The sequence below is a fragment of the Nelumbo nucifera genome, chromosome 6 (assembly GCF_055504915.1).
Source record: "Nelumbo nucifera cultivar China Antique chromosome 6, China Antique-T2T, whole genome shotgun sequence".
Taxonomy (NCBI): domain Eukaryota; kingdom Viridiplantae; phylum Streptophyta; class Magnoliopsida; order Proteales; family Nelumbonaceae; genus Nelumbo; species Nelumbo nucifera.
Genome location: NC_142654.1, coordinates 7822565 through 7850310, shown reverse-complemented (window position 1 = coordinate 7850310; position 27746 = coordinate 7822565). Strand labels below are relative to the sequence as shown.

General features: G+C 39.8%; 1 protein-coding gene across 2 annotated transcripts; it reads left to right on the top strand.

Annotated features, from left to right (window-relative positions):
* The first annotated feature begins 286 nt into the window (after nt 1-286).
* Nucleotides 287-26087, top strand: LOC104604553 (DNA ligase 1). Of its 2 annotated transcripts, XM_088889772.1 has the most exons (18): nt 287-1163; nt 1803-1919; nt 2990-3091; nt 3181-3297; nt 6734-6964; nt 7046-7140; nt 8777-8830; nt 9201-9288; nt 18175-18306; nt 20087-20199; nt 21429-21530; nt 21650-21711; nt 23625-23696; nt 23818-23891; nt 23995-24051; nt 25315-25392; nt 25505-25582; nt 25669-26087. In XM_088889772.1, the coding sequence occupies exons 1-18, from the start codon at nt 459-461 to the stop codon at nt 25735-25737; spliced, it is 2346 nt and encodes a 781-aa protein (XP_088745898.1). In that variant the 5' UTR covers nt 287-458; the 3' UTR covers nt 25738-26087. The 2 variants fall into 2 exon arrangements, with proteins under 2 accessions (XP_088745898.1, XP_010267243.1); XM_010268941.3 differs by lacking the exon at nt 8777-8830 and having other exon boundaries at nt 293-1163.
* The last annotated feature ends 1659 nt before the right edge of the window (nt 26088-27746 follow it).

Below are 27746 nucleotides of genomic sequence, written 5' to 3'. Positions count from 1 at the left end.
GGCGTTTGTGGGGCGAGAGCCGATGGGGCGCAGATATGAACTCCCTCAAGGGTACTTTTAATTATTTAATCCATTATTTTTTATATATCAAACATCAGATTGCATATATCGATAAATTAGTGTGGTGGGTTCGAGTCGCTAGTATGCTCCTTAGAATTCAATTCGAATACATTAACAAATCAAAATTGGATCTTGGTCCACCCGATTATATCCGATCCGTTTGCAGCCGTGTACGTAACTAAGGGGTTGGGTTTTCCCATCCGGATAGTTCGGATCGAAGTCCACCGTCCCAAATCCGACCATTGCCAGCCAGTAGTGGCAAGGGCAAGACATTTCCCGCCATTTTGACTGATGCTTGGGACTTGGGAGTTGGGAGAAGATCAGACAGTATGAGAGTGCTCTTTAGTTGCCCTAAACGTAAAAAAAATGATGCGTGATATACTAATTTACGAGCATTGATGTCCACAGTGAGCTCATGTTGGTTAGCTCAGGCTCGATTCCTTCCTCTTCTCTACTCGTCTTCACCCCTTTCCCGCGTATCGTTTTCTATTAGCCCTTCTTCCCTGAGATTCTTCTCCTCCAAAAACCCTAAACGACCCATGGCCGAAAAGCGCACCATTGCCGATGTCCTCATGGCCAACGCTCGAGCGGCCGCCGCTCGGAAGAAAGTCACCCGTCCTTCACCCAAGAAACGAAAAGCGCTAGAAGATAATGGAACTCCGACGACAGAGTCGGAGCTTAAACAAACTGAAGAACCTAAAGAACCCAATTTGAAGAAGGTGGCAGTGGCGAAAAAGGGAGAAGGGCCCATCAGTGTCGAAGAAAGGATTGGGAAATTGAAGAAGAAGGCAGCAGATTTTGACCCGAAGTCCGCTGCTTTCTGGAAAGATGGGGAGCCAGTGCCATTTCTGTTTGTTGCTCGTGCTTTTGATATGATCGCCAATGAAACGGGGAGGATTGTTATTACGGAACTTCTCTGTAATGTTTTCAGGACTATAATTGCTTCTACGCCTGGAGATTTAATTCCCGTCATTTATCTCTCGGCTAATAAGATTGCCCCAGCTCATGAGGGTGTGGAACTGGGAATTGGAGATGCTGCTCTCATTAAGGCGCTTGCTGAGGCTTATGGAAGGAAAGAAGAAATGATCAAGAAACAACTCAAAGTAATCCTTTTCCTCTATTCTTTTATTCTTTCCTCTTTTTTTTTTTCATGTTATTTAAACTATTTTATGAGTCAATTCACAGTTGGATTTGTTATTACTACCGGTTATGGTTTATGAGCAATGGGCGTTTTCCCTGGGGAGGAATTCATTGGAACATTTTAATAGTTGACCTCTACATTTTATATCTCTTTGTGACGACTATGATGCAAAGAGTGTAACTTTTATCAAGCTACGAGAATTGGGCATAATAAAGGACAGAAGAAATTACGTTTCCTGTCTCTTAACCCTTTTAATGTTACAGTGCTATCAGACAATTTTAAACATAACTAACAAAGAAGGCCATATGCACCAGGGCTTCTTGAATTCTGTGATAAACTAATATTTATCCTAAAAATGTAAGAAAAAACTGCAAAATAAGAGGGACTCTGTGAAATTATGGAGTAAGCAACTTATTTGTATTGATCTAAGTTATCAGTTTTGGTTTTTAGGAGATTAGTCATTAATGTTTATCCAAAAATTAAAAAAAGAAAATGTAGTGTTTTTTTCTTGGAAATGGAAATACTGTTTTGCCGAAGAAATGTAGGTCGGCATTTGTTTTGGTTTTACTATCAGACACTAAACTTATTCCTTGTTTGTTAGGAATTGGGAGACTTAGGCCTTGTTGCAAAAGAAAGCCGCTCATCTCAAAGTGTGATGTTCAAGCCTCCTCCTTTAACTGTTGCCAAAGTTTTTGATACATTTCGTGTAATTGCCAAGGTGGGTTACTTGTCATTGTTTATTGACTAAACATGAATTTTTGAGATACTTTACTGGCCAAGGAGTCTTAGCTTAGTTATATGTCAGATTATGCCACAATCCACTCTCTCTCTCTCTAACTATGTGTGTGTGTGTATAATGAGGTTGCTTTTAGTAAGAATAGATACGTGGCTATTAAATTGAGTAATAATAGTTAGTACTACATTATGCCATGCATTTAGGATGGCATCATATTTTGTTCAAGCATGCGTACTTAAATTAGAAGCTATTGCTGAAAAATATTGATGATTGATTATGGGTACCTTACTCCAATTTCATATTATTTGATTGAGCATGTGACTTGTGTGGTGCTATGCCAAGCTGATTGATGTAAGCAAGAATGGTTGCATGGTTGCACTGACATTCTGATGAGAAAGTAAAGTTGCAGTTATGTACTTAATATGATAAGCTACTTTCACATATTGGTCAAGAATGTTGATGGAAATCAGGCTAGTATAGCAAGTCTCAAAGATTAGACTGCAGGCAGCATCCCTCTTAGAATTTGGTATTGGTATTTTGGACTGACCATGAACAAAGAGAGAGAGTTTTATTAATTGAGATGTGATTGTTAATGAAGAATATTTATTATTAAGAAAAGAGTGAAAACAGAAAATAACATTAGAATCATAATATATGGATATGGACACTAGTGTCATGTTTTGACACATATAATCAGACACATCAATCCCATGACATCCAGGAATGTGGCCATGGCTATACAAATAGATGCATATATGCATACACAATCATAAGAACATATGCATATTTATAATGCATACATTTGTGTATGCATGAGCATCTCGTGACATAAGACATGCTACAAATAATAAAAGAACAAAGGCAGTGTATAACAAAACATAAACAACACACAACATTTATGCAAATCTTAGGATTTAATTCATAGATATGGTCATAACTGTCCAATGTTGTGTCTAAAATGTGTCAATATGTTCTTGACATAAGACATGCTACAATTCAGTTCCTTTTTATGTCCCATTAATTGTCTTTTTTCTTCTGAGAGTTTTTAACAGGAATCTGGAAAAGATAGTCAAGACAAGAAAAGGAAACATATCAAAGGGCTACTTGTTGCAGCTACTGATTGTGAACCTTTATATTTGGTTCGTCTATTGCAGGTATGGACTTGAACACTATTAGCTAGTGGTTTTGTGATTTTGTGTAATTGTGCTTCACCCATACCATCTCTGAACTGTTGTTGCTGCAGTCAAAGTTGAGAATTGGTTTGGCAGAACAGACTCTCCTGGTAGCTCTAGGACAAGCTGCTGTATATTCTGGAAAACATTCAAACCCATCTTCACAAATTCAGTCTCCGCTTGAAGAGGTTAGTTGATGTATCTTTTTACCAGGATATTTATGAATGAATATCTCTTATTAAGGGTAGATGTTGCAAATAATTTTACTTCATGCCAAAAGCATTTTTGTTTTTAGTTTTCTCATTTCATGCTGGTATGAAATGCATGGAATTTTCTCATGCTGTATGCTTCTTATTTTTGCTAACTTTAATGTCTAGGTGCCATGGTGTTACGGTTCAGCACAGGCTTAGCCTTGCCTACGCTTGGCAGGCTTACGTTAGGGACATGCCCGTCATTTTCGCCTGTAAGATTTTTGGGAGAACTGATGTCATCTTCAGGCAGACCACCAGAAGCTTAACGTACTCTTTGAGGAGGGGTGGTCGACCTCCTTGGGTGCCTAACCTTGGCACTCCTAGACCTTCATCCCCTTGCGGGGCGGCCCTGGTTAACGGCTAGCATGGCTACCAGGGTTCCTCATGGGCGCACACTTGCTCATGGGGACAGTGTTGGACCGGCACTGCGCTACTGATACTCAAGGGAGGCTTGGCATGCGGGCCCGGCTCAAGCACGTCCCTTTACCTCGCCAGCCCCTTGCCCAAGCTGATTGAGCTATCCCGTTGCCCTTAGCGCACGGGTGTGTTCCGGCCCAAGCGGTTGCCTATCATCATGGCACACAGGTGCCTGTCATCATCGGCATACAGGAGACCCTTCACATCGGTGCCAAGTCACCTAATCGGCGCATGGTCGCCTTCCCTGATGGTTGTCCCCCTTTAGCACGTAAGCGGCGCCTCCCATGGACCGGTCTGAGCCAGGAGAGTGCCCCGGCCATTGGACTTGAGGTCATGATCCAGTGCTACTGACGTTGGTGGAGCCATCCCATCGGGCAACTCCTAGCCTCTAAGCGCAGAAAGGCTTGTCCTGGCCTGCCTCGGCCAGGACGCCGCACGGGTTTCTTCCGCTGTAGAACTACCCCCGTGACAGTTGGTATCAGAGCAAGTTGGCTAATTGCAACAGCAGTTGGTTTTCAGCAGATTAGCCCAGAGCCAGTTGAAGCGGTCATTTCGACAAGCAGCATTTTGTGGGGTGCGGTCCCTAGTCACCTCCACCCAGGATCGAGCAGAATTCAAATCAGGCCTGGCAAGTGGCCATTTCATAGTTCGTGTCCCCATTCCAATGACACTAAAACAGCTTCCCTTGCGGTTGCAGACGCTTTGGTTGTTGTCCTCATGCGGTGGCAGACGCGTGAGCCTTGATAGGAATGTGGGTACACTACCTGAGCAGAATTCAGATCAGGCCTATCAAGAGGCCATTCAATGTTCGCGTTCCCATTCCAATGACCCTAAAACAGCTTCCCTTGCGGGTGCAGACGCATTGGTTGTTGTCCTCATGCGGGGGCAGACGCGTGGGCCTTATTAGGAATGCGGTTACGCTAGCCGTTGGAGCATGGCGGCCCTACACCGGCAAAGTTTTAGGTGGACATGCTCAGTTTTCAGGTTGAACACTTGCAGCAGCAGAAGCTCATCATAAGGCGAGTGCATGTTCGGCAACTCATGGGTAAAAGTTGCCACACTCGCGTCCGAAGCGGTCAGGTCTCCTTGAGGCAGCAGCAGTGGGGCCCCCTCGGAGTGAAGATGTAGCCCGAGTCGGCGAGGCGAAGCGTAGTTTCGAGGGCCCAGAGAGCATAAGCCATGGCTAGGTTTGAGTAACCCGCGCAGGGCGAGGTGAAGTCGGCAGGCCAGCATGGTGAAAGGGTACCCGTGTCATCGCCAACATGAGGAGTAGACCTATCAACGTGTTCGGTAGCATCACAGAAAAGCTACCATGAAGACGGTTGAGCCTTGAGGTAAGATGATACATGGGGCGGACCTCCGCGAAGCACCACACACATTTCTTCGAGGGCCCTTCTTTCACAGTCAACGGCATAGCCATTGCGCGGTTTGAGTAACCTCGACACTGGGGGTGAAGTCCAGGCAGGCCGGCATGGTGAAATGGTTCCGTCCCCATAAATGGACACCAATATAGGCAAGACCCGGGTTAGCCAGGCGAGCCCCGAACTGGCAGAAGAGTGGATGGCGCGGGACTCAAACGCCCATTCACGGAAGGAGTCATTGTCGAGGACGACAATGAATTGAGTGGGGGAGCCTGTTACGGTTCAGCACAGGCTTAGCCTTGCCTACGCTTGGCAGGCTTACGTTAGGGACATGCCCGTCATTTTCGCCTGTAAGATTTTTGGGAGAACTGATGTCATCTTCAGGCAGACCACCAGAAGCTTAACGTACTCTTTGAGGAGGGGTGGTCGACCTCCTTGGGTGCCTAACCTTGGCACTCCTAGACCTTCATCCCCTTGCGGGGCGGCCCTGGTTAACGGCTAGCATGGCTACCAGGGTTCCTCATGGGCGCACACTTGCTCATGGGGACAGTGTTGGACCGGCACTGCGCTACCGATACTCAAGGGAGGTTTGGCATGCGGGCCCGGCTCAAGCACGTCCCTTTACCTCGCCAGCCCCTTGCCCAAGCTGATTGAGCTATCCCGTTGCCCTTAGCGCACGGGTGTGTTCCGGCCCAAGCGGTTGCCTATCATCATGGCACACAGGTGCCTGTCATCATCGGCATACAGGAGACCCTTCACATCGGTGCCAAGTCACCTAATCGGCGCATGGTCGCCTTCCCTGATGGTTGTCCCCCTTTAGCACGTAAGCGGCGCCTCCCATGGACCGGTCTGAGCCAGGAGAGTGCCCCGGCCATTGGACTTGAGGTCATGATCCAGTGCTACTGACGTTGGTGGAGCCATCCCATCGGGCAACTCCTAGCCTCTAAGCGCAGAAAGGCTTGTCCTGGCCTGCCTCGGCCAGGACGCCGCACGGGTTTCTTCCGCTGTAGAACTACCCCCGTGACAATGGAGCATTAGATGTAAGAATGCCCTTCTGTATTTCTACTTCTATAGCAATCAAATTTTTTGCCTCAATGCTATTTGATTCTTCACCTAAATCTTAATTCCTCTTTGTGCATTAAGTAGATGAAGCCCGCTATTGCATCTTCCGAATGGACATGAAATTCTTATTGATATCCTAGTCCTTTGCACAATAATAGAAAGTTCCAGAACACATGAAGTGTAAATTGACAATATTATGAGACTATTTTCCTTTTGTACTTCCCCATGTAAAAATTTCCATGAGATGTTTTGTTATTTTTTCTAATTCAGGGCATTCAGTGTTTCCAATGATTCTTTTGGGTACTGGTTTCTTCTTTTATCCATTGATTGGGGATCCTTGGTGGAAATTTGATCTAGATGTTTTCTCCCTGTTGTTTTAGTACAATTTCTACTTACAAAAAAGTCTGTGAGCATGGGATTAGTAATCTGCAAGAAAGGGTTTAGTTTTCCTTACGTGTAATTAGATACCTGACTATTTCCTGATATTATGCATTTTTTCTCAGTCATGGCTTTTATTTTATTCTATTTTTCAGGCTGCAAAAATTGTCAAACAAGTTTACTCTGTACTTCCTATCTATGATAAAATTGTTCCTGCTCTTCTTAGTGGCGGTGTGTGGAAGCTCCAAGAGACATGCAACTTTACTTTAGGTGTACCGGTTGGACCTATGTTGGCAAAACCAACCAAAGGTGTATCTGAAATTTTGGATAAATTTCAGGACACAGAATTCACCTGTGAATACAAGTATGATGGAGAACGTGCTCAGGTGATTGTAAATTTCCAGTTTATTACTACCTTTCCTTCATATCTGTTTCATGTTCTATATGCGATTTGTCATTCAATTCAGATACATTATATGGAAGATGGTTCAGTTGAAATATATAGTCGAAATGCTGAACGAAATACTGGAAAATTTCCTGATGTTGTGCACTCTGTTAAAAGGTACGTCTTTTATTGGTAGAATTGTTTGTTTTGTGTTGGATGAAGTCCTTTTCTTATTTATAAATCAACATAGAGTTTAGAATATGCTTGCATGCATGTATGTATATATGTATGCTGCAATGTTTTTGCATAGACTTTTGTTGCAAGAGCACTTTCACAAGCACAAAGGCTCTGGACCGTCATCTGTTGACAGTGGGTGAATGGGAGAGATCTAATGAGAGAGCACGATACAATATGACTGCACCAGGATCAAACCATGTTTAGTGTAAAATATAGTCTTGTTGCAAGTTGAAGGTTTTTTTTTGGTGAGTGGTTTGCAATTTGCATATACTGTTGTGGCAAAGAGCACTCACACACTAAGACTCTTGACCATGGTCTGTCAATAGTGGGTGCAAAGGATCCAGGATCAAGCCATATTGGATGTCCATGATTAACTCCAGACTACATTTTTCTTTTTCCAACCCTAATCACACCCATGCTCACTCTCTGGTATTTTTCAGTGTGGTCCAGGTCCACCTAATACCAAGCTCCAATCTCAAGTCTCAAGCAGATCAGACAGTTGAGATGTGCAGAAGATTTTGTTTGCGCGATTGCTCTTAGCAACATTTTCCTTTTAAGTATTATAAGTCTGGAGTTCGATCTAAAGATAATAATGGATAAGTTGATCTGGTCAAGATGGTTGGCTTTGCTCAGTCGTTTTCACATTTTGTTCTTGCTCTTATCTTCCTTACCCGCAAGAGTAGTGTCTAGGAAACATGAAAAAAAAAACAGCTCTTCATGCTCATATTATTTCCACTCTATTTGGACACCATTCTATTGAAAAATATTTGTGCTTTTGACTGGCTATGACCAGTTTATCATATATTTTTTAATGGCTGTTCCAACTTGGCTGGAAGTGATCCCAATCAAGACAGCGCCAGCTGCAGAACATGAATACTTTCTAGGTATGTTGATTTTAACTGATTGTGTCAATAAGTTGTTTAGAGTTGTTAACATGTTGCAGCAACACGTGTCCAAGAGAATACTTCAAACTAACATTTATGAGCAAAGAAATTAAGTTAAAACAGGATAGAAGTGATCAATCAATTTATGCAGTAAAATCCCTAAATAATCTCAATTAAATTTCAATCTTGAAATCTATAACTAATCCATTGGCTATACTTGTAGAAATTCATGCAATGGCCAACATACATTACTCTTTCCTCTAATAAGATTACAAGTGAAGAAAAAGAAGTAGTTTACCTTTTTCTGTGTAAAGCAGGTTACTTTATGGGCTTTCTCCTTTAAACTCCTCATAAAACCCAATTGTTAAAAAAGAAAATTTTAAAGAAAATGAAACCCAATAACAACTAACAAATAGATTGACTCTAGAGCTATCTTAACCAAGTCCTATTGATGCTAGAATCTTAGCTAAAACAGATAGTAACAATTGGTCTTTCATTCCTAAATGTGTACTCTCCAAATCATATCTTAGCGGGTGGCAATATACAGGAAGAAAAGACCTTAATACCCTTTAAACATGAATAAAAGTCCTTAATACCCTTTAAATGTGAATATCGTTGATTGGGGGAAGCTTCTCTCTGATATTTCTCTTGTGTGGCTTCTAATAATCTGCTGTATTATTGACTGGTCACAGGTATGGTTGGAAGGCCGGTCTGGATGGCCATGCCAGTTGGGTTTTAGAACATGGGTTGGTAATTTTATGATTTTAGTGCTACTGCATACCATTCTTGAAGTTAAATATTGTACAAAGAGAGCTACTGAATAGGTACATTTATTAATTCCATGCTTGGTGCTAGATAATCTGTGGGATTTCTACAGCTAGTTAGATTTGTATACATCTGTGCTGGTCATCTCTATGATATATATAGATTGCTTTGTCATCTGTAGCCTTAGTTTTATGATAATTGGGTAGATTCTTTAATAGCTGTTGCACACTGGTATTGAGGTTCTTTATCTTAAGTCGTTTATATGATGGATTAGAGTATTTCTTGTGTAGGTTCAATTTCAAAAAGTTGTCTATTGGTCCTTATGATCTCTAACCTCTATTGGTAGTGCAGAGTGAAGAAGTCCTCTGTTAAATCATTTGTTCTTGACTGTGAAGTGGTTGCTTATGATCGTGATAAACAGAAGATTCTGCCATTCCAGGTAGTATGACTAACCACACTAAATCTTAGTCTTGGATCTTTTGTTTTTGTTTATTTTGGGTTTATCCAATGATGTTATTAAAATCGATAGCATGGGTGCATGTTGATTGTTTAAAAATGCTCATTTTTCTTTCTAAAAAATGTAATTCTGCCAATTCTTTTACAATCTGAATGTTTTTTAATGGTTAATAGTATAACTTAATTTATTCAGAAAAAGAATGCTATATGCAATTGTTGGACTCATTGTCACTACCTAACCACTTCATTCATTTCAAATTTGTTTTTCCATACAATTCTCAATTGTTACTCCTAAAACAAAAGTTCCCTGCTCATCCCCTGTCTTGCATGTGAATTGGCTAGGGTCTTAACTGATCTTGAGACCCACTTAGCTGTTAAAACTCTATTTTCACGATGTTCATTTCTCTTAAGGCATGCCTGCAATGCCATGAACCTTTGACTGTTTTTCCTTAATCATCCAATCCTACTTCTGGAATCTCCTTCCACTACTATGTACCTTGACTGTTTTTTTTTTTATTTTTTATTTTTTTTTTGAGCAGAAGGTAAAGTATTATATTTATCCAACTATTGAAAGCATGAACAAGTATCGCCATGTACAGTGAGCCACTATGCAAAAGTATATATAATGCTCCATTAATCCTGCAAGTAGCAGGTTCAAAATAATTGTGATGAGATATATTACTGAAGTGATATGTTGCAGCAAGCCAAGAGTGAATGGTTCCTATAATTTTCTTGGTAAGTTCATCAACTGAGCAACTTTGGTTCTGGAATACTGTCTGATTTTTCTCCTTCCAAATGCTCCCAGAAATTGCTGCAGAATAGCGCTTCATAACTTCCTTCTTTTCCCACTTACTCTCCTCACTTTCCAGAGGGATACAAGTGATCTATCACCCTTTCTGGAAAGCAACGTGAAAGATTGAGCAGGTTGCAGAAGTGAGTTTATATCCATATCACTACTGCACACTACGAAAACAAAGTAGATTCTGTCTCTCCCACAGATTATGCAAGTTTCTGATTGTATTCTGACACCTCTTCTAAGCAGTCTCTAGTGAGACATCTGTCCAGGACCACAGATCACATCAGAAATGCAACTTTGGAAGGGATGTGGATCAGTCATACTTGTAAGGGAAAGCTGTATTAGGGTTACTAGCTAGTTGCTTGTAAAATGATTTGACAAAGAGCTTATCCAAAAAAAAAATAAAATAATAATAATAAAAGTGAGAGAGGTTCCCCAACTTCTCCCACCTCCAACTTGTTGTATCTTCTTGTTTTGGATTCGGGCAGGCGGAAGGCCCTATTGAGTAGCCTGAACGGTGATGCCAACTCCTCTATTTCCCAACCAGTCAAGTTCCTTTTCAATGTTGGGCACCAAGACACTACCCTAGCTTGATAATCATACGAGTCAAGCACAGTAGCATCTCTGTTTTTACAATAATGTAGGAGGGAAACATGCCTATCAGGGATCTGCCTTTGTACCAAGTATCTCTATATACAGAAATTGATTTTGTCCTCCTTACCCATTTTCAATTCAATTCCTTGGAGGAATTTATTGTGGAATTTCCAATTCCTCTCCATAAAGAGCAACCATGAGGTATCTTGACGATACCTGGATCCCAGTTCACATTTCTAACCCCAAACTTCTGAAATGTTTCGTCTCCAAAGGAGATGTGGCTGGACAAATTGAATCCCCATAACCATTTTGCAATCAAAGCAGTGTTCATTTCCTTCATTTTCTTGGTTCTTAGCCCCTCCTTTTGATTATGGAACGCATACTTGGTCCCAACTCACTAGATGTATTTTGTCTCTTTGCTGCCATCCTCTCCGTAGGAAGTCCCTTTGGATTTTCCCCAACTTTTCTGCAATTCTGTTGAGATAAAGAAGAATGGTAGAAAGTAAGTTGGCAATCGAGATAGGGTGCTTTTTGTTGAGTGGGCCGACTTGTGTTTAGTTTATTTCCTTTTAAATTAAGATGTTGTTGGGCCTTGGGCCCATTAGTCTTTATTTTTTAAAGAGTTGTAATTACTTAGGTTGAGTTGCCGCCCTACTAAGGGCATCTTTGTAATATCTCATACTTAAGTTAATTATAAATAGAATGAGGGGCTGGCGGCTAGGGTTAAGTCAATCTATCCTAGTCGACCTTCTTCTCTTTTCTTCCCTTTCCTCTGTCTCTTGCTGAAATCCCCAACTTTCTACTCTTCCTTTCACAAGAAGCTTGGCCGAAATCAGCACATAAGGTTTTCTACTTGGTATTAGAGCGGGTTGAAGGTTCTTGAAGAGATTCGTTCCTGCAGCCCTAGATTGGCCGACTGCATGGAGATTTAAGAGGCTGATCGATTTCAGGTAAGCCCAGTTTTTGGATTTTCTTGGTGGATCTGTATGCCCTATAGCTGGTCTAGGGTTTCTCATCAGAATCAGGAAAAACTGGAGAAAGGGGAAGAGTTCTGATTTTGTTGGACTCTTCAATTTTGACCTAGGTAGTGGCGCCCTATTTTTTTTTAGGGTTCCTCTGGGTTTTTTGTAAGGGGCGATTCAAGTTCCATGTGGTTTGGAGGCCTCTAGAGAGGGCGGTTGCTTCTTCTCTCTCTTCTCCCCATCCCACCGAAAAGGAATCTTTCGTGGGAAGAAAGTCCAGGACACCAAAGGAGTGTCGTTGGTTCCAGAAGGTATTCTGTTTATTCTTGTTGCATTTTTTAGCTGTTTTCTGTACCTCTTTGAGACACATGGAGGGACACAGAGTTGAATATAAGCCCGGGAATGAAATGGGACCAGTGGGAGGAGGTGCTGGAGACCCCTTCGGAGCCGGAACCATTACTACAGTTAGGTTGGATGGTACAAATTACTTGGAATGGTCCCAATCTGCAAAGATGGCCATTGGGGCTTGTGGAAAATTGGGGTATATTATTGGTGAAGAGGTAAAACCCGAAACTGGCAACTCCCGGTGGGTGCAAGAAGATTATATGGTAATGACATGGTTGTGTAATTCTATGTTGCCACATATAAGTAAAAACTTTTTATGGGCAAACACTGCCAAGGAGATATGGGATGGGGTGGCAGAGACCTATTCACAGAAGGAGAATGTTGCTAGGGCTTATCAACTAAGAAATCAGATTATTGCTACTAGGCAGGGAGATAGATCTGTTGTAGCTTATTTTTCAGTCCTTAAGACCCTGTGGCAGGAGATTGATCATCTAGAGACCTTTGCTTGGGAAACCACCAAGGATGCAGCTACCTATGAAAGACACTTAGAGAAGTATAGGGTGTTCGAATTCCTTGCTGGCCTTAACCCTGAGTATGACATTGCACGACAGCATCTTCTTTCCAGGGACAGTGTCACTCTCTCCCAAGCATATGCATTCGTGTCAGGGGAGGAGTGCAGGAGGGATGTAATGATGAAGAATCTCATGACTGATCAGTCTGCTATGGTAAGTGCTGTGAAACCTAAACAGAATGGCAATGAGAACAAGAAGGAAGACAAAAGGGACTTAGTCTGTGACTACTGTAAGAAACCGAAGCATACAAGAGATACTTGCTGGAAGCTTCACCCACATCTTGTGCCAACCAGATTGAAGAATAAGAAAGGAAATGCACATATGGCAGTTACTGGTGACACTCCGGCCCCCCTACTACAGCTGCCTTGGAGTCTGTTGCAGCTGCTGCAGTAAGGGCCGAGCTTGAGAGGTTTGGGTTACTTCTGAATCAGAGGGATACAACTAGTTCCAATTCAGCCGCAACTGGACAACAAGGTACAAGTAGCACAGGTGGAACTCACTCTACCTCCCTTGCCCACACAGGTAGTCCACATGTCACTGCAAACTATGTTTCTGCTTCAGGTAAGGAGAGATCTCCTTGGATTATAGAGTATGGAGCCTCAGAGCACATGACCCATTGCTCCACCATTTTCTCTTCTTCCTGCTCAGTTCTGGCAGAGATAGGGTCTCTACAGCTAATGGATCCCATGTTCCTATTGCTGGGAAGGGATCTGTCAAGATTAATGATTCCATTTGTTTACCCTCTGTCCTCCATGTTCCTAGATTGAGCACCAACTTGTTATCTGTTAGTAGTTTGACTAAGAATCTCTGCTCAGTAATTTTTTCTCCTGGACATTGTATTTTGCAGGATCTGGATTCAAAGAGGACGATTGGGAGTGGTCGTGAAGTGAATGGAATCTACCTCCTGGATACTCTTCCAATTCACCAAAGTCATCATGTTTGCAAGGGCAGTGAGTCAAAACTTGTGGATCAGATTATACTTTGGCATAATCGTCTGGGCAATTTGTCTTTTTCTTCTTTAAGATCTTTGTTTCCAAAACTGTTTGAGTCTGTGAGTCTGTCAAGGTTGAAGTGTGAAGGTTGTGAACTTGGAAAGCATTGTAGACACTCTTTTAAACCGAGTAATAAAAGATGTTCTTCTTTTTTTGATGTTATTCATTCGGATGTGTGGGGCCCTTATCATGTTCCCTCTATGGGCGGCTATCGCTATTTTCTCCTATTTGTGGATGATTTCTCTCGATATTCCTGGATTTACTTGATGAAATCACGTGATGAGGTACCATCCTTGGTGAGACAATTCCATCAGATGGTATTAACACAGTTTGGAACTAGAATCAAGATGTTCAGATCTGACAATGCTAGGGAATATTTTGAGAGACATCTTGCCTCATATCTGTTGGAGTATGGTGTTGTCCATCAGAGTAGCTGTTCCTACAGTCCACAGCAGAATGGTGTTGCAGAGAGAAAGAACAGACACATTGTTGAGACGGCAAGAAGCATGATGATCACAGCGACAGTTCCGGTTCGTTTTTGGGGTGATGCTGTTCTCACGGCAGTATATCTGATTAACAAGATGCCTTCTCGTATACTTGGATTCAGCACTCCATTTAGCATTCTTTTTCCTCAGGGGGAGATGTTTCATATTCCTCTAAGGGTGTTTGGGTGTGTCTGCTTTGCGCATATTCTTGGTCCTTACCGTTCGAAGCTTGATCCCAAGGCAAAGAAATGTGTTTTCCTTGGATATGCAGAGAATCAGAAAGGGTACCGCCATTCAGCATTCTTTTTCCTCAGGGGGAGATGTTTCATATTCCTCTAAGGGTGTTTGGGTGTGTCTGCTTTGCGCATATTCTTGGTCCTTACCGTTCGAAGCTTGATCCCAAGGCAAAGAAATGTGTTTTCCTTGGATATGCAGAGAATCAGAAAGGGTACCGCCATTCAGCATTCTTTTTCCTCAAGGGGAGATGTTTCATATTCCTCTAAGGGTGTTTGGGTGTGTCTGCTTTGCGCATATTCTTGGTCCTTACTGTTCGAAGCTTGATCCCAAGGCAAAGAAATGTGTTTTCCTTGGATATGCAGAGAATCAGAAAGGGTACCGCTGCTATGATCCAGTCTCTGGGAACCGGTTTGTTACTATGGACATCACTTTTTTCGAATCTACATACTTCTTCTCAAGGAATCCTTCTCAGGGGGAGTGTTTTGGGGAAGTAAGTCAGCAGTCTATTCCTCTCCCAGTTCCAGTTCCTGTGCCTACTACTATGCTTGACAACCATTTGATGTCACCTACCTTGCCCCCCCCTTTGCGTTCCGTCTTACAGTATTACTCACGACAGAGACTTCATAAGGAGGTTGATTCCACTACAGCAGAACTCACACCACTTCCTGTCGATCCCTTGGAGACTCCAGATTCGGTTGATACAGATCTAGGTATTCCTCTTGATCCCTCTACTATTTCAGTTCCCATTGGTCCCACTAACACTATTATAGATAACCTTGATCTCCCTATTGCTCTTAGAAAAGGGAAGAGGAAGTGCACTGCTCATTGCATATCACAATACTTATCCTACAGTGGACTTTCTCCTTCCTACCGTGCTTTTCTCTCTTCTCTTGATTCCGTGTCTATACCCAAGGGTGTTAGTGAGGCTCTTTCCAAACCTGAGTGGAAGGCAGCTATGCAAGAAGAAATGGAGGCTTTAATTAAGAATCAGACATGGGAGATTGTGAACCTACCAGAAGGCAAGGAGACAGTTGTATGCAGATGGGTTTACACAATAAAGTATAAGGCAGATGGAAGCATAGAGAGGTACAAGGCAAGACTTGTTGCAAAAGGATACACACAGACCTATGACATTGATTATCTAGAGACTTTTGCACCAGTTGCAAAGATGACCTCTGTTCGGATACTCCTTTCTCTTGTTGCCTCATACTCTTGGCCCTTGTTTCAACTGGATGTGAAGAATGCTTTCCTAAATGGGGATCTGCAAGAAGAGGTGTATATGGATCTTCCAACTGGTTTTTATGATAATGCTAAAGAGGGAAAGGTATGCAAGCTGAAGAAGTCACTATATGGCTTGAAACAATCCCCTAGAGCATGGTTCGACAGATTCAGAAAGGCCCTGATTGTTTTTGGCTACACTCAAACTCAATCTGATCACACCTTGTTTGTGAAGCGCAGGGGATCCTTGGTGTCAATCCTAATTGTTTATGTGGATGATATTGTTGTCACTGGGAATGATCTAAGTGAGATTGATAGTCTGAAGAGGAACCTGCATAAGGAATTTGAGATTAAGGACCTTGGAGAACTAAGATACTTCTTAGGCATTGAAGTTGCAAGATCGAAACATGGAATTTTTATCTCTCAAAGGAAGTATGTCTTGGACCTTCTCCAAGAAACAGGGAAACTTGGAACAAAGGCAGCTAGCACCCCCATTGATCAGAACCATAGAACCAGTGCATCAGAAGGTGAACCAGTAAAGGACCTTGGGAGGTACCAAAGACTTGTGGGTCGGCTACTATACTTGTGCATGACAAGACCGGACATCTCCTATGTAGTAAGTGTAGTGAGCCAATACATGCATGCTCCATGAGACCAGCACTGGAAGGCAGTTGACAGGATCCTTGCTTATCTGAAGGGACATCCAAGCAGAGGCATATTGTTTACTGATCATGGACAGCTCAAGCTAGAGACCTATACAGACGCGGACTGGGCAGGATGCCTCGATGACAGAAGATCAACTTCAGGAGTGTGCACTCTAGTTGGGGGCAACCTAGTCTCATGGAAGAGTAAAAAACAAACAGTTGTGGCAAGATCAAGTGCAGAAGCCGAATATAGGGCCATGGCACATGGAGTTTCAGAACTTCTCTGGATCCGTTCTCTATTGGAAGAAATCGGTGTTCAGGCAGAAGAACCTATGATGCTATACTGCGATAACCAGGCAGCAATTAATATTGCTCATAATCCAGTCCAACATGACCGAACTAAGCACATTGAAGTAGATAGACATTTTATCAGAGAAAGGGCAACTTCTGGAGAAGTTTGTCTTCCATACATTTCTTCTGATCTGCAGCTTGTTGATGTCCTCACAAAAGGCGTTGCAAAGAATAAGCTGGAGCATGATCTACGCAAGTTGGGGATGTATGACATCTACTCCCAACTTGAGGGGGAGTGTTGAGTGGGCCGACTTGTGTTTAGTTTATTTCCTTTTAAATTAAGATGTTGTTGGGCCTTGGGCCCATTAGTCTTTATTTTTTAAAGAGTTGTAATTACTTAGGTTGAGTTGCCGCCCTACTAAGGGCATCTTTGTAATATCTCATACTTAAGTTAATTATAAATAGAATGAGGGGCTGGCAGCTAGGGTTAAGTCAATCTATCCTAGTCGACCTTCTTCTCTTTTCTTCCCTTTCCTTTGTCTCTTGCTGAAATCCCCAACTTTCTACTCTTCCTTTCACAAGAAGCTTGGCCGAAATCAGCACATAAGGTTTTCTACTCTTTTCAATAACCAGCCTGATTCATATTGTGCACTCCAAAAATCCCAATTCCATAATAGCATCTGGTTTCCCTTTTTGTTGTTTACATTCTTAAAAGGTTCTTTTTATGAACAGAAGGAAGATATTTTGATTAAAGAGTACGGTTATATGAAGACTAATTTCCTACAAATCTCTGAATATTATAAAATACAATAATAAACTCCATACTCATATTGGTCTATAATCATATCAATGTTTCTGTTTTGCTCTCATTGGTCCTTATTGTATCTCACTAAGTTCCTCTTTTGAAAGGTTGTATTTCATTTAGATCTTCGGATTTAGTCCTATCATCATTACTGTTGTAAATCATCATTTACCATTATTTCCCTTCATCATATTGGAGTTTCCATTATTCCATTCTGCTAAAGACCATATCTTAAGGATGTGATGGGAGACTTACAACTCAGATACTCTATGATATAGGACTGCTTGCTTTGATGCCAAATGTAGGACTGGATTGACATTGACCCGAGGGTGCATCTAGGAGGGTAATGATAGGGTAGGAAGTGTTTAACTTTTAAGAATGGCTTTAGGACTAAGGAAAATGGTTAAGATGGGTTAAAGGCTTTGGTCAAATTGTTGAGGATTATAAACTCTCTGAGGGAAGATGAAAAATAAAAAATTTAAAAACTAAGTGTAATGATTGAAATTGTTATTGAAAAGTTGAGAGTAGGTTTGGAATGTAGAGCTGTAGGAGGCAACCAAGTTTGGAATACATTTTGCACATAAGGATGAAAAATATGCTTTTGAAGAAATCTCCGAAATTCTGAAACCTAGGAATCTACGTGGAGTTATGATATGAGATTTGTAGGACGGAAGGTTCTAAAGATCTACGAGAGGTATCAAAATATGGAGGCAATTGGAGATATTCTCGCACAAAAGGGCGAACTGTTATATTAACTCCTTGGATGGAGAATTTGTAATTTGTTAATGGCTACATGTATAAAATGACTTAAAGTTTGACTCTCTGACTCCAGTATCAGGATGCTCACTGTTAAAACTGCTATTATCATTATTGTATTAACTAATCCTGATTTTTTAATAATGTAACGGTCATTGGAATATTTTGCTGGCAGATCCTCAGTACTCGTGCTCGTAAAGGTGTGTCCATGAGTGACATAAAAATTGATGTTTGCATATTTGCCTTTGATATGCTGTACGTTAATGGGCAACCACTTCTCCAGGAGCAACTGAACATTCGTAGAGAGGTAATGCTTGGATTACATGAATTCATGTTGGTTGAAGTGCTAGGAAGTAGGAACAAATCTGGTGTTCTCTTGTTTACTCTACCAGTTTTGCAGAATAAAGGAATCTTTTATATGTCCAGTTTTATGTGTCTGTTCATGTTATATTTTTATATGATTTAATTCAATTCAAGCCTTATCTGAATCATCTAATATAGGGTTGTGATACTCTTTTTTTGCTGTTCCATTTTATTACACTTCCTAATTACAGATTGTATTTTCCTATGTATTTAACCAAATCTAATATTGACACTAATAGTACCGGAAAAATGCTTTTCAGAATATCCCCAATTATGCTATATCAAATCATTAATATGGTTTGTTTTGATTCAACAACAATAACCTCCTGCTAGTCTATATGCAATGGCAATGCTTTAGTCAGTCTAGCATATTTTCAAGCTTCCAAGATCCAATTGAGTGCTCAACTGCTCATTTGCCTAAAAGGTGACAGTGACACCTATGCATTCCCTTCTACCTCTAGTGGATTATATGATAGATTAAAGCACTGAACCTTTCTAGATGAGATGTTTCATGAATTAATCTCATAAAACTATCATTGATGATTTAATAAATTAAATCATTAAATATTTGCAGATATAAGTATATAACCAGCAAATCTGGATTTTAGTTGGCAAATCTATAAATATTCAGCTTAACATGGCTAAATCTGGTTAACAAATTAGATTCTAACATATTGGCAAATATAACCAGATAATAACCTGGCTTTAGATCCATGAATATTCAGCTCAACATGGCCTCAGGGTCAGGGAGGGGAAACTTGAAACAATATTTTTTTTTTTGATAAATATTGAGTAATAAGTCGACATGTCTTTAGACGCTGGACATATCCAATGAGAATTGAAGTTAAGATGACTCTCCTTATGGTACCTATAAGACTATAGCTACAAGTAGCCAAAGTTTGTCCTCCCTGGTCAGGGAGGGAAAACTTGAAACAATATATATATATATATATATATATAAATATGGAGTAACAAGTCAACATGTCTTTAGACGCTGGACATATCCGATGAGAATTGAAGTTAAGATGATTCTCCTTACGGTACCTATAAGACTATAGCTACAAGCAGCTAAAGTTTGTCCTCCCTCCGTGTTACCATCTGTGTAGGATAGTGATTGGTTGACCTTGATGACATTGTCTTGATTTTCATGCGTTAGTCGACAAACGTAATTATGAAGAGGTCATGGGACAGAATTGGTTACGTCTAGCTTATGAAATCTCATATAGTTGTTGCCTTGGAGGGAACATGCAGATGAGCTGCAAAGTGAACATGATGGTCAAAGGGAAAATAGAGAGGCAGTTGGAATTTTTGTTATCAACTTTTAAGAATTTTCAGGCGGTTCAAGCTTGAGCATTTTGTTAGACATTGGGAGCAAATGATTTTGTTTCTTTTTTTGTTTTATCACACATACATGGTTCTATCTCGTTAGTCATGTAAAGCCATGCATCAATTGTCGGTTTTGACATAATTCAATTCTTATATCTTAATTATAAAAAATGCTGATGATATTACATCTGGAAAATTTTTTGATATTAAATGGTGATATAGAACTTTGAGACATGAGGTCTGGTTTATCACTTAAATATTCAATTATTCCTCTACAAGAATTAGGGATATGTAATGTTTATATGACCTCATTTAATATTTTGATCATTTTATCGAAAATAATTTCTTTTACGTGCTTGAGTTGGAAAGGTAATATATATATTTCTGGTTTAGTGCAGCATCTTTATAATTCATTTGAGGAAGAACCAGGAGTATTTCAATTTGCAACAACAATTACTTCGAATGACCTTGAGGAAATACAAAAGTTTCTTGAAAATGCTGTTAATTCCAGGTATTTTGACATGCATTTTGTGTGTTGTCTGGGTGAAAATGAAATATGATATATGAACTTCATTCCAAGTAACTGCTTGCATTTTGTGTTTAGCTGCATCTCATTGTGTTAGATAACAAGGCAGTGGAAAGTTATTCTAATATTGATTTTTGATATTTCTTTTGTTCTTTTAGAATAGATAGCTCACTCATGAACTCTGATTCATCAATTCATTTGATTGGCTTGAATATCTGCCTTTTTACTTCTTAATCTGTTTCTTAACGCACAAAATGCCCTTTTGTTTTGTATCAGGCCTTCATATAATGTTATCTTACAGACTAAAAATTTAACAAAATATAAACATCAAAGAAAAAACTAGGTTTGAATGGGTTTAGAGCCATCTCATATCTCATTGATTCAGATCTTTAGGTAGATCCATTTAATTTTAGATAGTCTAGTTGTTCAATATTCATGATGTGGTTACTTGGATGACTAAGCATCGAACGGGTAGAGTAGTCCACCTGGTCAACAACAAATTTATTTTACATATATATTTTTTCTTGTTTGTGTTTATCTCTAAGTTTAATTAATATAATATATGCTTTTATTTTTGTTGCATGCATGTTGTTGCTTTAGGTATTTGCTCTCTTTCTTTAAAACCAAAGGTTGTAACTCCCTATCCTAGTCAATCCAGCCTTTTTTATGTTTTGCAAAATTGACTGTAAATGTGTTCTTATCATTCTTTTATTGCATATTAGCAACCTAGATCAACTTATTTATGATATCACCATCAATATTTACAGTTTATAACATAATTTTCTTTTGGTCGACTTATCAACACCTATGCACCAACTAGTCATCACATTATCTAGAGAGGCCAAGAGGACTATCACTACATTGTGTTGATAACATTGCCCAACCATATTGCTGAACTACATATTGTAAAAAATGGTGCTGCTGTTGTAGTCAGAGAAAGATGTGCTTGCACTACTTTATGTTGGCAGCAGTGGGATATTATGCTTTTTAAACAAGAGGCACCATGAGAAACAATGAAGTATTATTTATTAAAAGTGCTTCATGTATCAACTTCATATGATATTGAGCTTTTACAGTGTAGAATGACACAACGAAAATAATCATGGAATCTATCTAGTAACAAGGTTTTCCTTTTTATTTATTAGCATCTCAGCTTAATTGTCATTTTTGTAGTGGGCAATCATGCCTTTTAAGCCATTAATTTGTCTTTGCAGTTGTGAAGGACTGATTGTCAAAACTCTAAGTAGAGATGCCACATATGAGCCTTCAAAACGGTCGCATAATTGGCTGAAATTGAAGAAAGATTATATGGACAGGTAAAAAAGTTCAGTCTCACTTTCTTATCTAAATGCTTTCATGATTCCACATGTCATTTTCTTTCTTTATGCTGTGCTTTTCCTCAAAACATTTTTGTAACACCAACTCCGTTCTACAGTGTTGGCGACTCATTAGATTTAGTACCAATTGCAGCATTTCATGGTCGTGGAAAACGTACAGGTAATCACCACAAAAAAGCATCCTCTGGGTATACAATATGTAAATTTGGGTCACTCTTCGGTTCTTTATGCACCTACTCTATTTCTCCCATGTGGAGAGATCATGAGACAATCTAACCATCTATCAGATAGGGCAAAAGTGGCCATTCTTTGATTCCCCAGGTTGACATATGCTCTATATCCACCATTTATTAGATCTTCCTCCAATTAATGTTAGGTGCCCAGAAGGCATAGTTTGAACAGTTTTCGAGGGCTTCTGGCTGAAACTTTCCCTGTGAATATAAGGTGGGATGAGGGCAAATGAGGCCCTTTATGCTCCAACTCTGCCTTCATTTATAAGACTTGCTTAGTGTGTTTTCCCTCTTCTGAACCACTTTGTTAGCAAATCCTTGGCTCCTTGCTAGATTATACTGGATAATCTGCATCTTCCAGCCATATGGATGAATGGTGCGGGAAACGGTTTTTAGAAAACCGGGCCAGACCGGACCGGTTGAACCGTGACCCAGGACCTTGGCCGCTTTGGTCATACCCCAATAACTGCACTTGATAAGAAACGATGAAAACTGGCTGACCGATCGGTTTAAGTGGAAAATCGGTAATTGGTCATGGTTTTGTGAATCCGCCTGGGTCCTTAACAAGTGAAATTTTAAAATGTGTTTAGTAAGACTTGAACCCATGATCTCTAATTTCCATATATTGCTTGATTACCATTAGTCCACTTCTTTACTTGTGTTAATTAATGACTCCTTATTGTACATATTAATTAATTTATTATACACGTATTTTAAAGAAAATGTGAATTAAGAGACTTGAACCCTAGTCATTTGGTTTAAAAACTAAGGAACTTGCCATCTATCTACCATATTTAAATATATTAAAAGTTATAAAATATATTATATATAAATAGTATTTATATGACCTGTAGTATATATATGTATATGCCACGTCATTACAGTTCGACCTTCGGTTGGTCCCTGGTTGAACTTCTGACCCGTGAACCTCTCCCTTCTCCGGTTCTGTGCCCAGTCCGGTTTTCTGAACATTGGTGGGAAACTTGGAATTCGCACTGTCCATCAGTAGGGGATCCTCTATATTTTTGATTTGTGAACATGTTCCTTATGTCCACCCAATTTCTGTTCTGTATCCCATTTTGTGGTGGATTCTCTCTTCCTGAGTAACAGAAACTCTTGAAAGTTCTTGAACTTTTACACCAGAAAAGTGGCTCTTCTGCCAAAGGGCAGTGGCTAGTGGTCTGAAAGATAAAACATTAACAGATAAGGATCTATTTACATGTGTAAGGTCCTGTGTGGTATAGAGCTCTTTTCTACATAAATGATCTTGTAGATTTGTTTCCTATATATCAAGGCTCGTTTTATAGCCATAGCATAACTGAATTTCCATTGGATATTGGTTTCTCATCTAGCAGCTTAGATGGTTGAATGAAAGGGTTCATGTGTTAAGCCACCTTACCCGTTTCACTTGCCAGGCTGCAGTGATCAATGCAGCCTGTAATTCACAGTTAAAATATCTAAGATATGTAGCTGGTGTAGACCAGAAAACTGTTCATGTGATCAATGCAGGGATTCTCATATCAGATGGATGGTTTCATTGGTTATGCTTTTTTTTTATTGCCCACAATGGTTCTCTCCATGGGAGAAAAATCCCTGTAAGATGAAAGGGCTGTTTCTCCCAGCAGAATAGCTTTTACCTTTTTCAAGCTTAACAGGCCCAGTTCCGTTATTTAGCTATGCTTTGACACGGAACTTGGTTGATTGAATTTGGTATTTCACTTAATTGATTACAGTATAAAATGTTGTACAATCTCACCTCTTTTTTTGTGAAACAGAATTAGCTTACTAATCTTTCGTTTCGTGAATACATTATTTTGGTGATTTAACATTATTTATTGTGCAGGTGTTTATGGTGCCTTCCTCCTTGCTTGTTATGATGACTCAAAAGAAGAATTTCAAAGTATTTGCAAAATAGGTAAACAATTTAACTTTTCCTGCAGTTTGTTTCATGGTTGAGTTTCTAAATCCAATATTAGCACATCCATAGCTGTTCTGGCAAATTGATTTCTGCTTGGAGTTTGTTTATTGCTCTGTAGGCACTGGATTTTCTGAGGCAACACTTGAAGAGTGTTCTCGCAGACTTCTTCCAAAAGTGATCCCAAAACCAAAGGTTATTAGCTTTTTTTCTTTGAAGGGAAATAACTAGGAAATAATACATATTTGGAGTTTCCATATGGTTTTAGAAGCTAATCCTCTTTCTATTTTATTTCCAGCCATATTATCGGCATACAGATACAGTTAATCCAGATGTATGGTTTGAACCATCTGAGGTGCTTACCATCTCCTTATCTTTACATGGATAGTTACTTTCCATGTCATTCTGTCCTGGTGGTTTTATTTTTCATTTCCATATGCACTTTCTTAGTCAGTTGATCATATATGCTCTTCTTTGTTTCTACTGGTGGAGCTCAAGTTCTAAATGTATGAATATTGTACAAGTTAAATAAAATAGGAAAAGGCCTGAACCGACATGAAAGAGACAAATTAGAGTAAAATATTTAAACAAGCCTGGTACTTAGCATGGTCCATGCAACTCATAGAGTAACTTAGTTGTTTGAAATTCTGTGTAACTGTATATATATTTTTTCTCTAATTTTTTGGCTTGATATTTGCACCAAGTTGTAGCTTTTGCTCTTATTATAGGCTGCTTCTACTTCCTTCCATTCCGATGATTATTAAGCAATTTGCTAAATTTAAATTGAGGAAAGAGAATTCCATGCGCGGAATTTAGTTTTCCAAAATACAGACAAGTTCTCTTGCCAGCAAAGCCTTTCTTGGCCTTACTTATTAAGAGGCAGGTGAAGTAGGTCTCCTGGCCCAACTGACCTCTATTGTGGCAGTTTTGGTATGCCCTAATTAGGTTAGGTTGGGATGGGTTGGGAGAATTAAACATCTGTATATAGTTTAGGCTATAAGCCTATGACAATGTGTGTGTGGGGTGGGGATTGTATACCTCCTACCTTGGTGAGACTTTTGCCCTGATCTACCGAAGGGCAGTGTGGTTTAGTTTTTTCCATGTATTCAAAATTCAACTGATCTGTACTTGAAATCCATTGCTATAGTTTGGCCACCAGGCTAGTCTGTAGGATTTTCTCTTAATTGTCTGTCTGCAGGGTTATTTTGGGGGAAAAGGTTTGAATCCAAGAAAACTTTTTGATGGTAAAAAGAAAAATGCCTCTTATAAAAGTTTTGTCATTTGAACAACTAAGAATAATTTCTCAGGATTAGAATTTTCATATACATACATGGATGTATTGGTCTGTTGCTTTATAGTCTTAGAAACCACTGCATGCAGAAACTGTATTTCCAACTAAGCTATAGTCTTTTCTACAAAGCATTACTCTGACCTTTGTTGAATATTTGGATTCTGTGAACATGAAACAGGCTGGTGTAGTGCTACTTGCTTTGTATAGAACCATCGGATGTAAAAAATTCGTTCTTTATATTGATCATATGTTTAAGAAAGAGTCACTGTGCTTCTTTCACATATATCATGTATTCACTTGCAGTTTTCATTTTCTTTTTGCACTCAGGTTTGGGAGGTGAAAGCGGCAGATTTGACTATTAGTCCTGTTTATTGTGCTGCAACTGGTGTGGTAGATCCTAACAAGGTTAGGTGTTTGATATTTATGGGGATATTTGTATTTCTGTTCTTCAGTTCAAGTGTTAGAAAAATGTTCACTACACATTTTTCCTGTATTTAATTTCATTCTATTGCAACAGGGCATCTCTCTCCGTTTTCCACGTCTGATTCGAATCCGAGAAGACAAGAACCCAGAACAGGCCACATCCTCTGATCAGGTGAGACAGATGCCCTTTTTGTTTGATAAATGTATGTTTGCTACAGATGGATCTTATCATATTTTTGGGTGTTTGGGTTTTAATAGGTAGCTGAGATGTATAATGCTCAAAAGAGCAACCACTCTAATAATCACGATGAAGATGAAGATTATTGAATATAAAGAGAATTGAAGTATCTTAGAATTGGCAGTTATTATCTGAGCCCAGGACTGCAACTCTTATGATCTGTATGGGTAATGATGATGCAATTTTCTTTGGGTTATATTGTATATATACAAATTTTAACACAACTGCCAGGCTAATCAACGGGATTTTGCTTCGGAGTATTGGATGGGCATTCTCGCAGTGACAGTCCTTGGATTGAATGGCCAATCTCAATTAAACGTTAGCAAGCCAAGCCCTTTGATATTGGAGGAAATATTTGTAAAGCATGGCTATACCTACTAATATAGCCAATTCACAGCCTAAATTCCAATGAATTTATCTGGTCTCTGATTCTTCGTACTGATTTTATTTGCCATCCCCGTCTTGCTCAAGTAGTTTAGTTACATTTATTTATTTTTTCTATGTTTTAACTGTTTGGGTTGGTTTTGACACTCTTGACATCTTCAAGCCACATTGTGTAGGGCGTCGTAGAGTTATTGTCGCAAGTGTCAATTCTCTTTTTAAAATTTTAGAAGAGGCAGTTACAGAGAGATCGAGGCGAGCACCTAGATTTCTTACTGAAGTGAGGCAAGAGTAGGGTGGTTGTTTGCGTGTCCTTGGAAGTGAGAACTACACGCGAGACAGCCAAATACGCAAAATGTACCTTGGTGTTCCTGTACTTGTGGCTTGTAAAGTTGCTCTCTCTCTCTCTCTCAACAGGTGTTGAACCATATATAAGAGTTTGGAACTATTTCTTTCCCAACCTACAAGTCCACGTCGATATGGACCATATCCGAAAGGGCGACGGTAATAATAAGGTTTTAAAAGCTGACACCGGAAATGGAACAACTTTCGCCACTGGCTTCTGGGTCAGGGGTTCAACCGTCCGGGTTGAACGGTTCAAACCGTTGAGTTTAAATGTATAATAATGTATTTTATATTTTAGCTAAATTAGAATATTACACTGTGTTTGGTTTGAAGGAAAATGTAGGGAAAGGTAAAGAAATCTTTACAAATGCTCTATTTACATTGTTCCGTTTATAAACCTGGCTCAGTTTGGAAGGAGTACAAATGTAAATATGTAGAGTGCAAAACCTTTATATTTTGTATGTATTTGCACAGTACCTATTTGCATTTGTACTCTTTCCAAACCCAGCCATATGTGGTAGCTCCTAAAGTAGACGGCCTTCTACTCCTAGTCGTAGTTAAATGCTTAAATGTGCAAACTATTAAGGTTGGAATCCTCTGATTGATTGATCTACATTTAGCTCCAATTTGGCTATTAATGCCGATTCCCGTAATGTTCTGAACGGTCAGTATTATAGTATGGGCATGGAAAAAAGGTTATTCAATCTTGTCATAATGTGCCCCGACTTCCCCTGAGATGCAATGGCCAATGGAGGTTGGAGGGTTCTATTGCCCGTGTTCCGCGTGAGATTCGTCGTTGATGGGGGTAACTGGGGGCCATTGAGAGACTGAAATATATTCTAGTCTCCACTCTCCTCCAGCATGTGCACCGTATTAAAATTTTACAACAGTCAACAGAGTAAGAGAGCTGTGAATGTTTCTATGATGTTTCTCTATTTGACTTGATCGAGCCCTGTGCTGTGACTACTACTACGATACCTCATCTATCTTGTCATGGTGGGGTATCATCCATGTCTCTATATTTATATATGAAGTAGTGGGACTTGAGAGCCCATCGACAAGAATTAGCAGTTGATCGGCATGCCCACTGCATCATCATGTAGGTGGATGCATGTGGGCGGAAATCCACATTTGAGTATTGGTTCGGCGCCTAATCTTCCAAATCAAAAGTAGACCAAAATTGCCATCTTAAATGCTTTAAGTTAACCCCCTTCAAGGCTTTAACCCAATTCTGTAAATATAATTTCTTTGATTTCCTCTTTCTTCATTGTTTAGGTAGGTTATAGTGGAGAATGTGTTGGAGGAGGTTCTATGCTTGTATTTTCATCTTTATCTTCATAGTTATCGCTCTACTTTTGAATACATAAAAATA

What these genes read in the sequence shown, in the direction of transcription:
- LOC104604553 (XM_088889772.1), top strand. Translation starts at nt 459, where the DNA reads ATGTCCACAGTGAGCTCATGTTGGTTAGCTCAGGCTCGATTCCTTCCT. An exon ending in AACTGAACATTCGTAGAGAG is followed by an intron (nt 18,307 to 20,086) that starts GTAATGCTTGGA and finishes GGTTTAGTGCAG; the next exon opens with CATCTTTATAATTCATTTGA. An exon ending in AGGCCACATCCTCTGATCAG is followed by an intron (nt 25,583 to 25,668) that starts GTGAGACAGATG and finishes GGGTTTTAATAG; the next exon opens with GTAGCTGAGATGTATAATGC.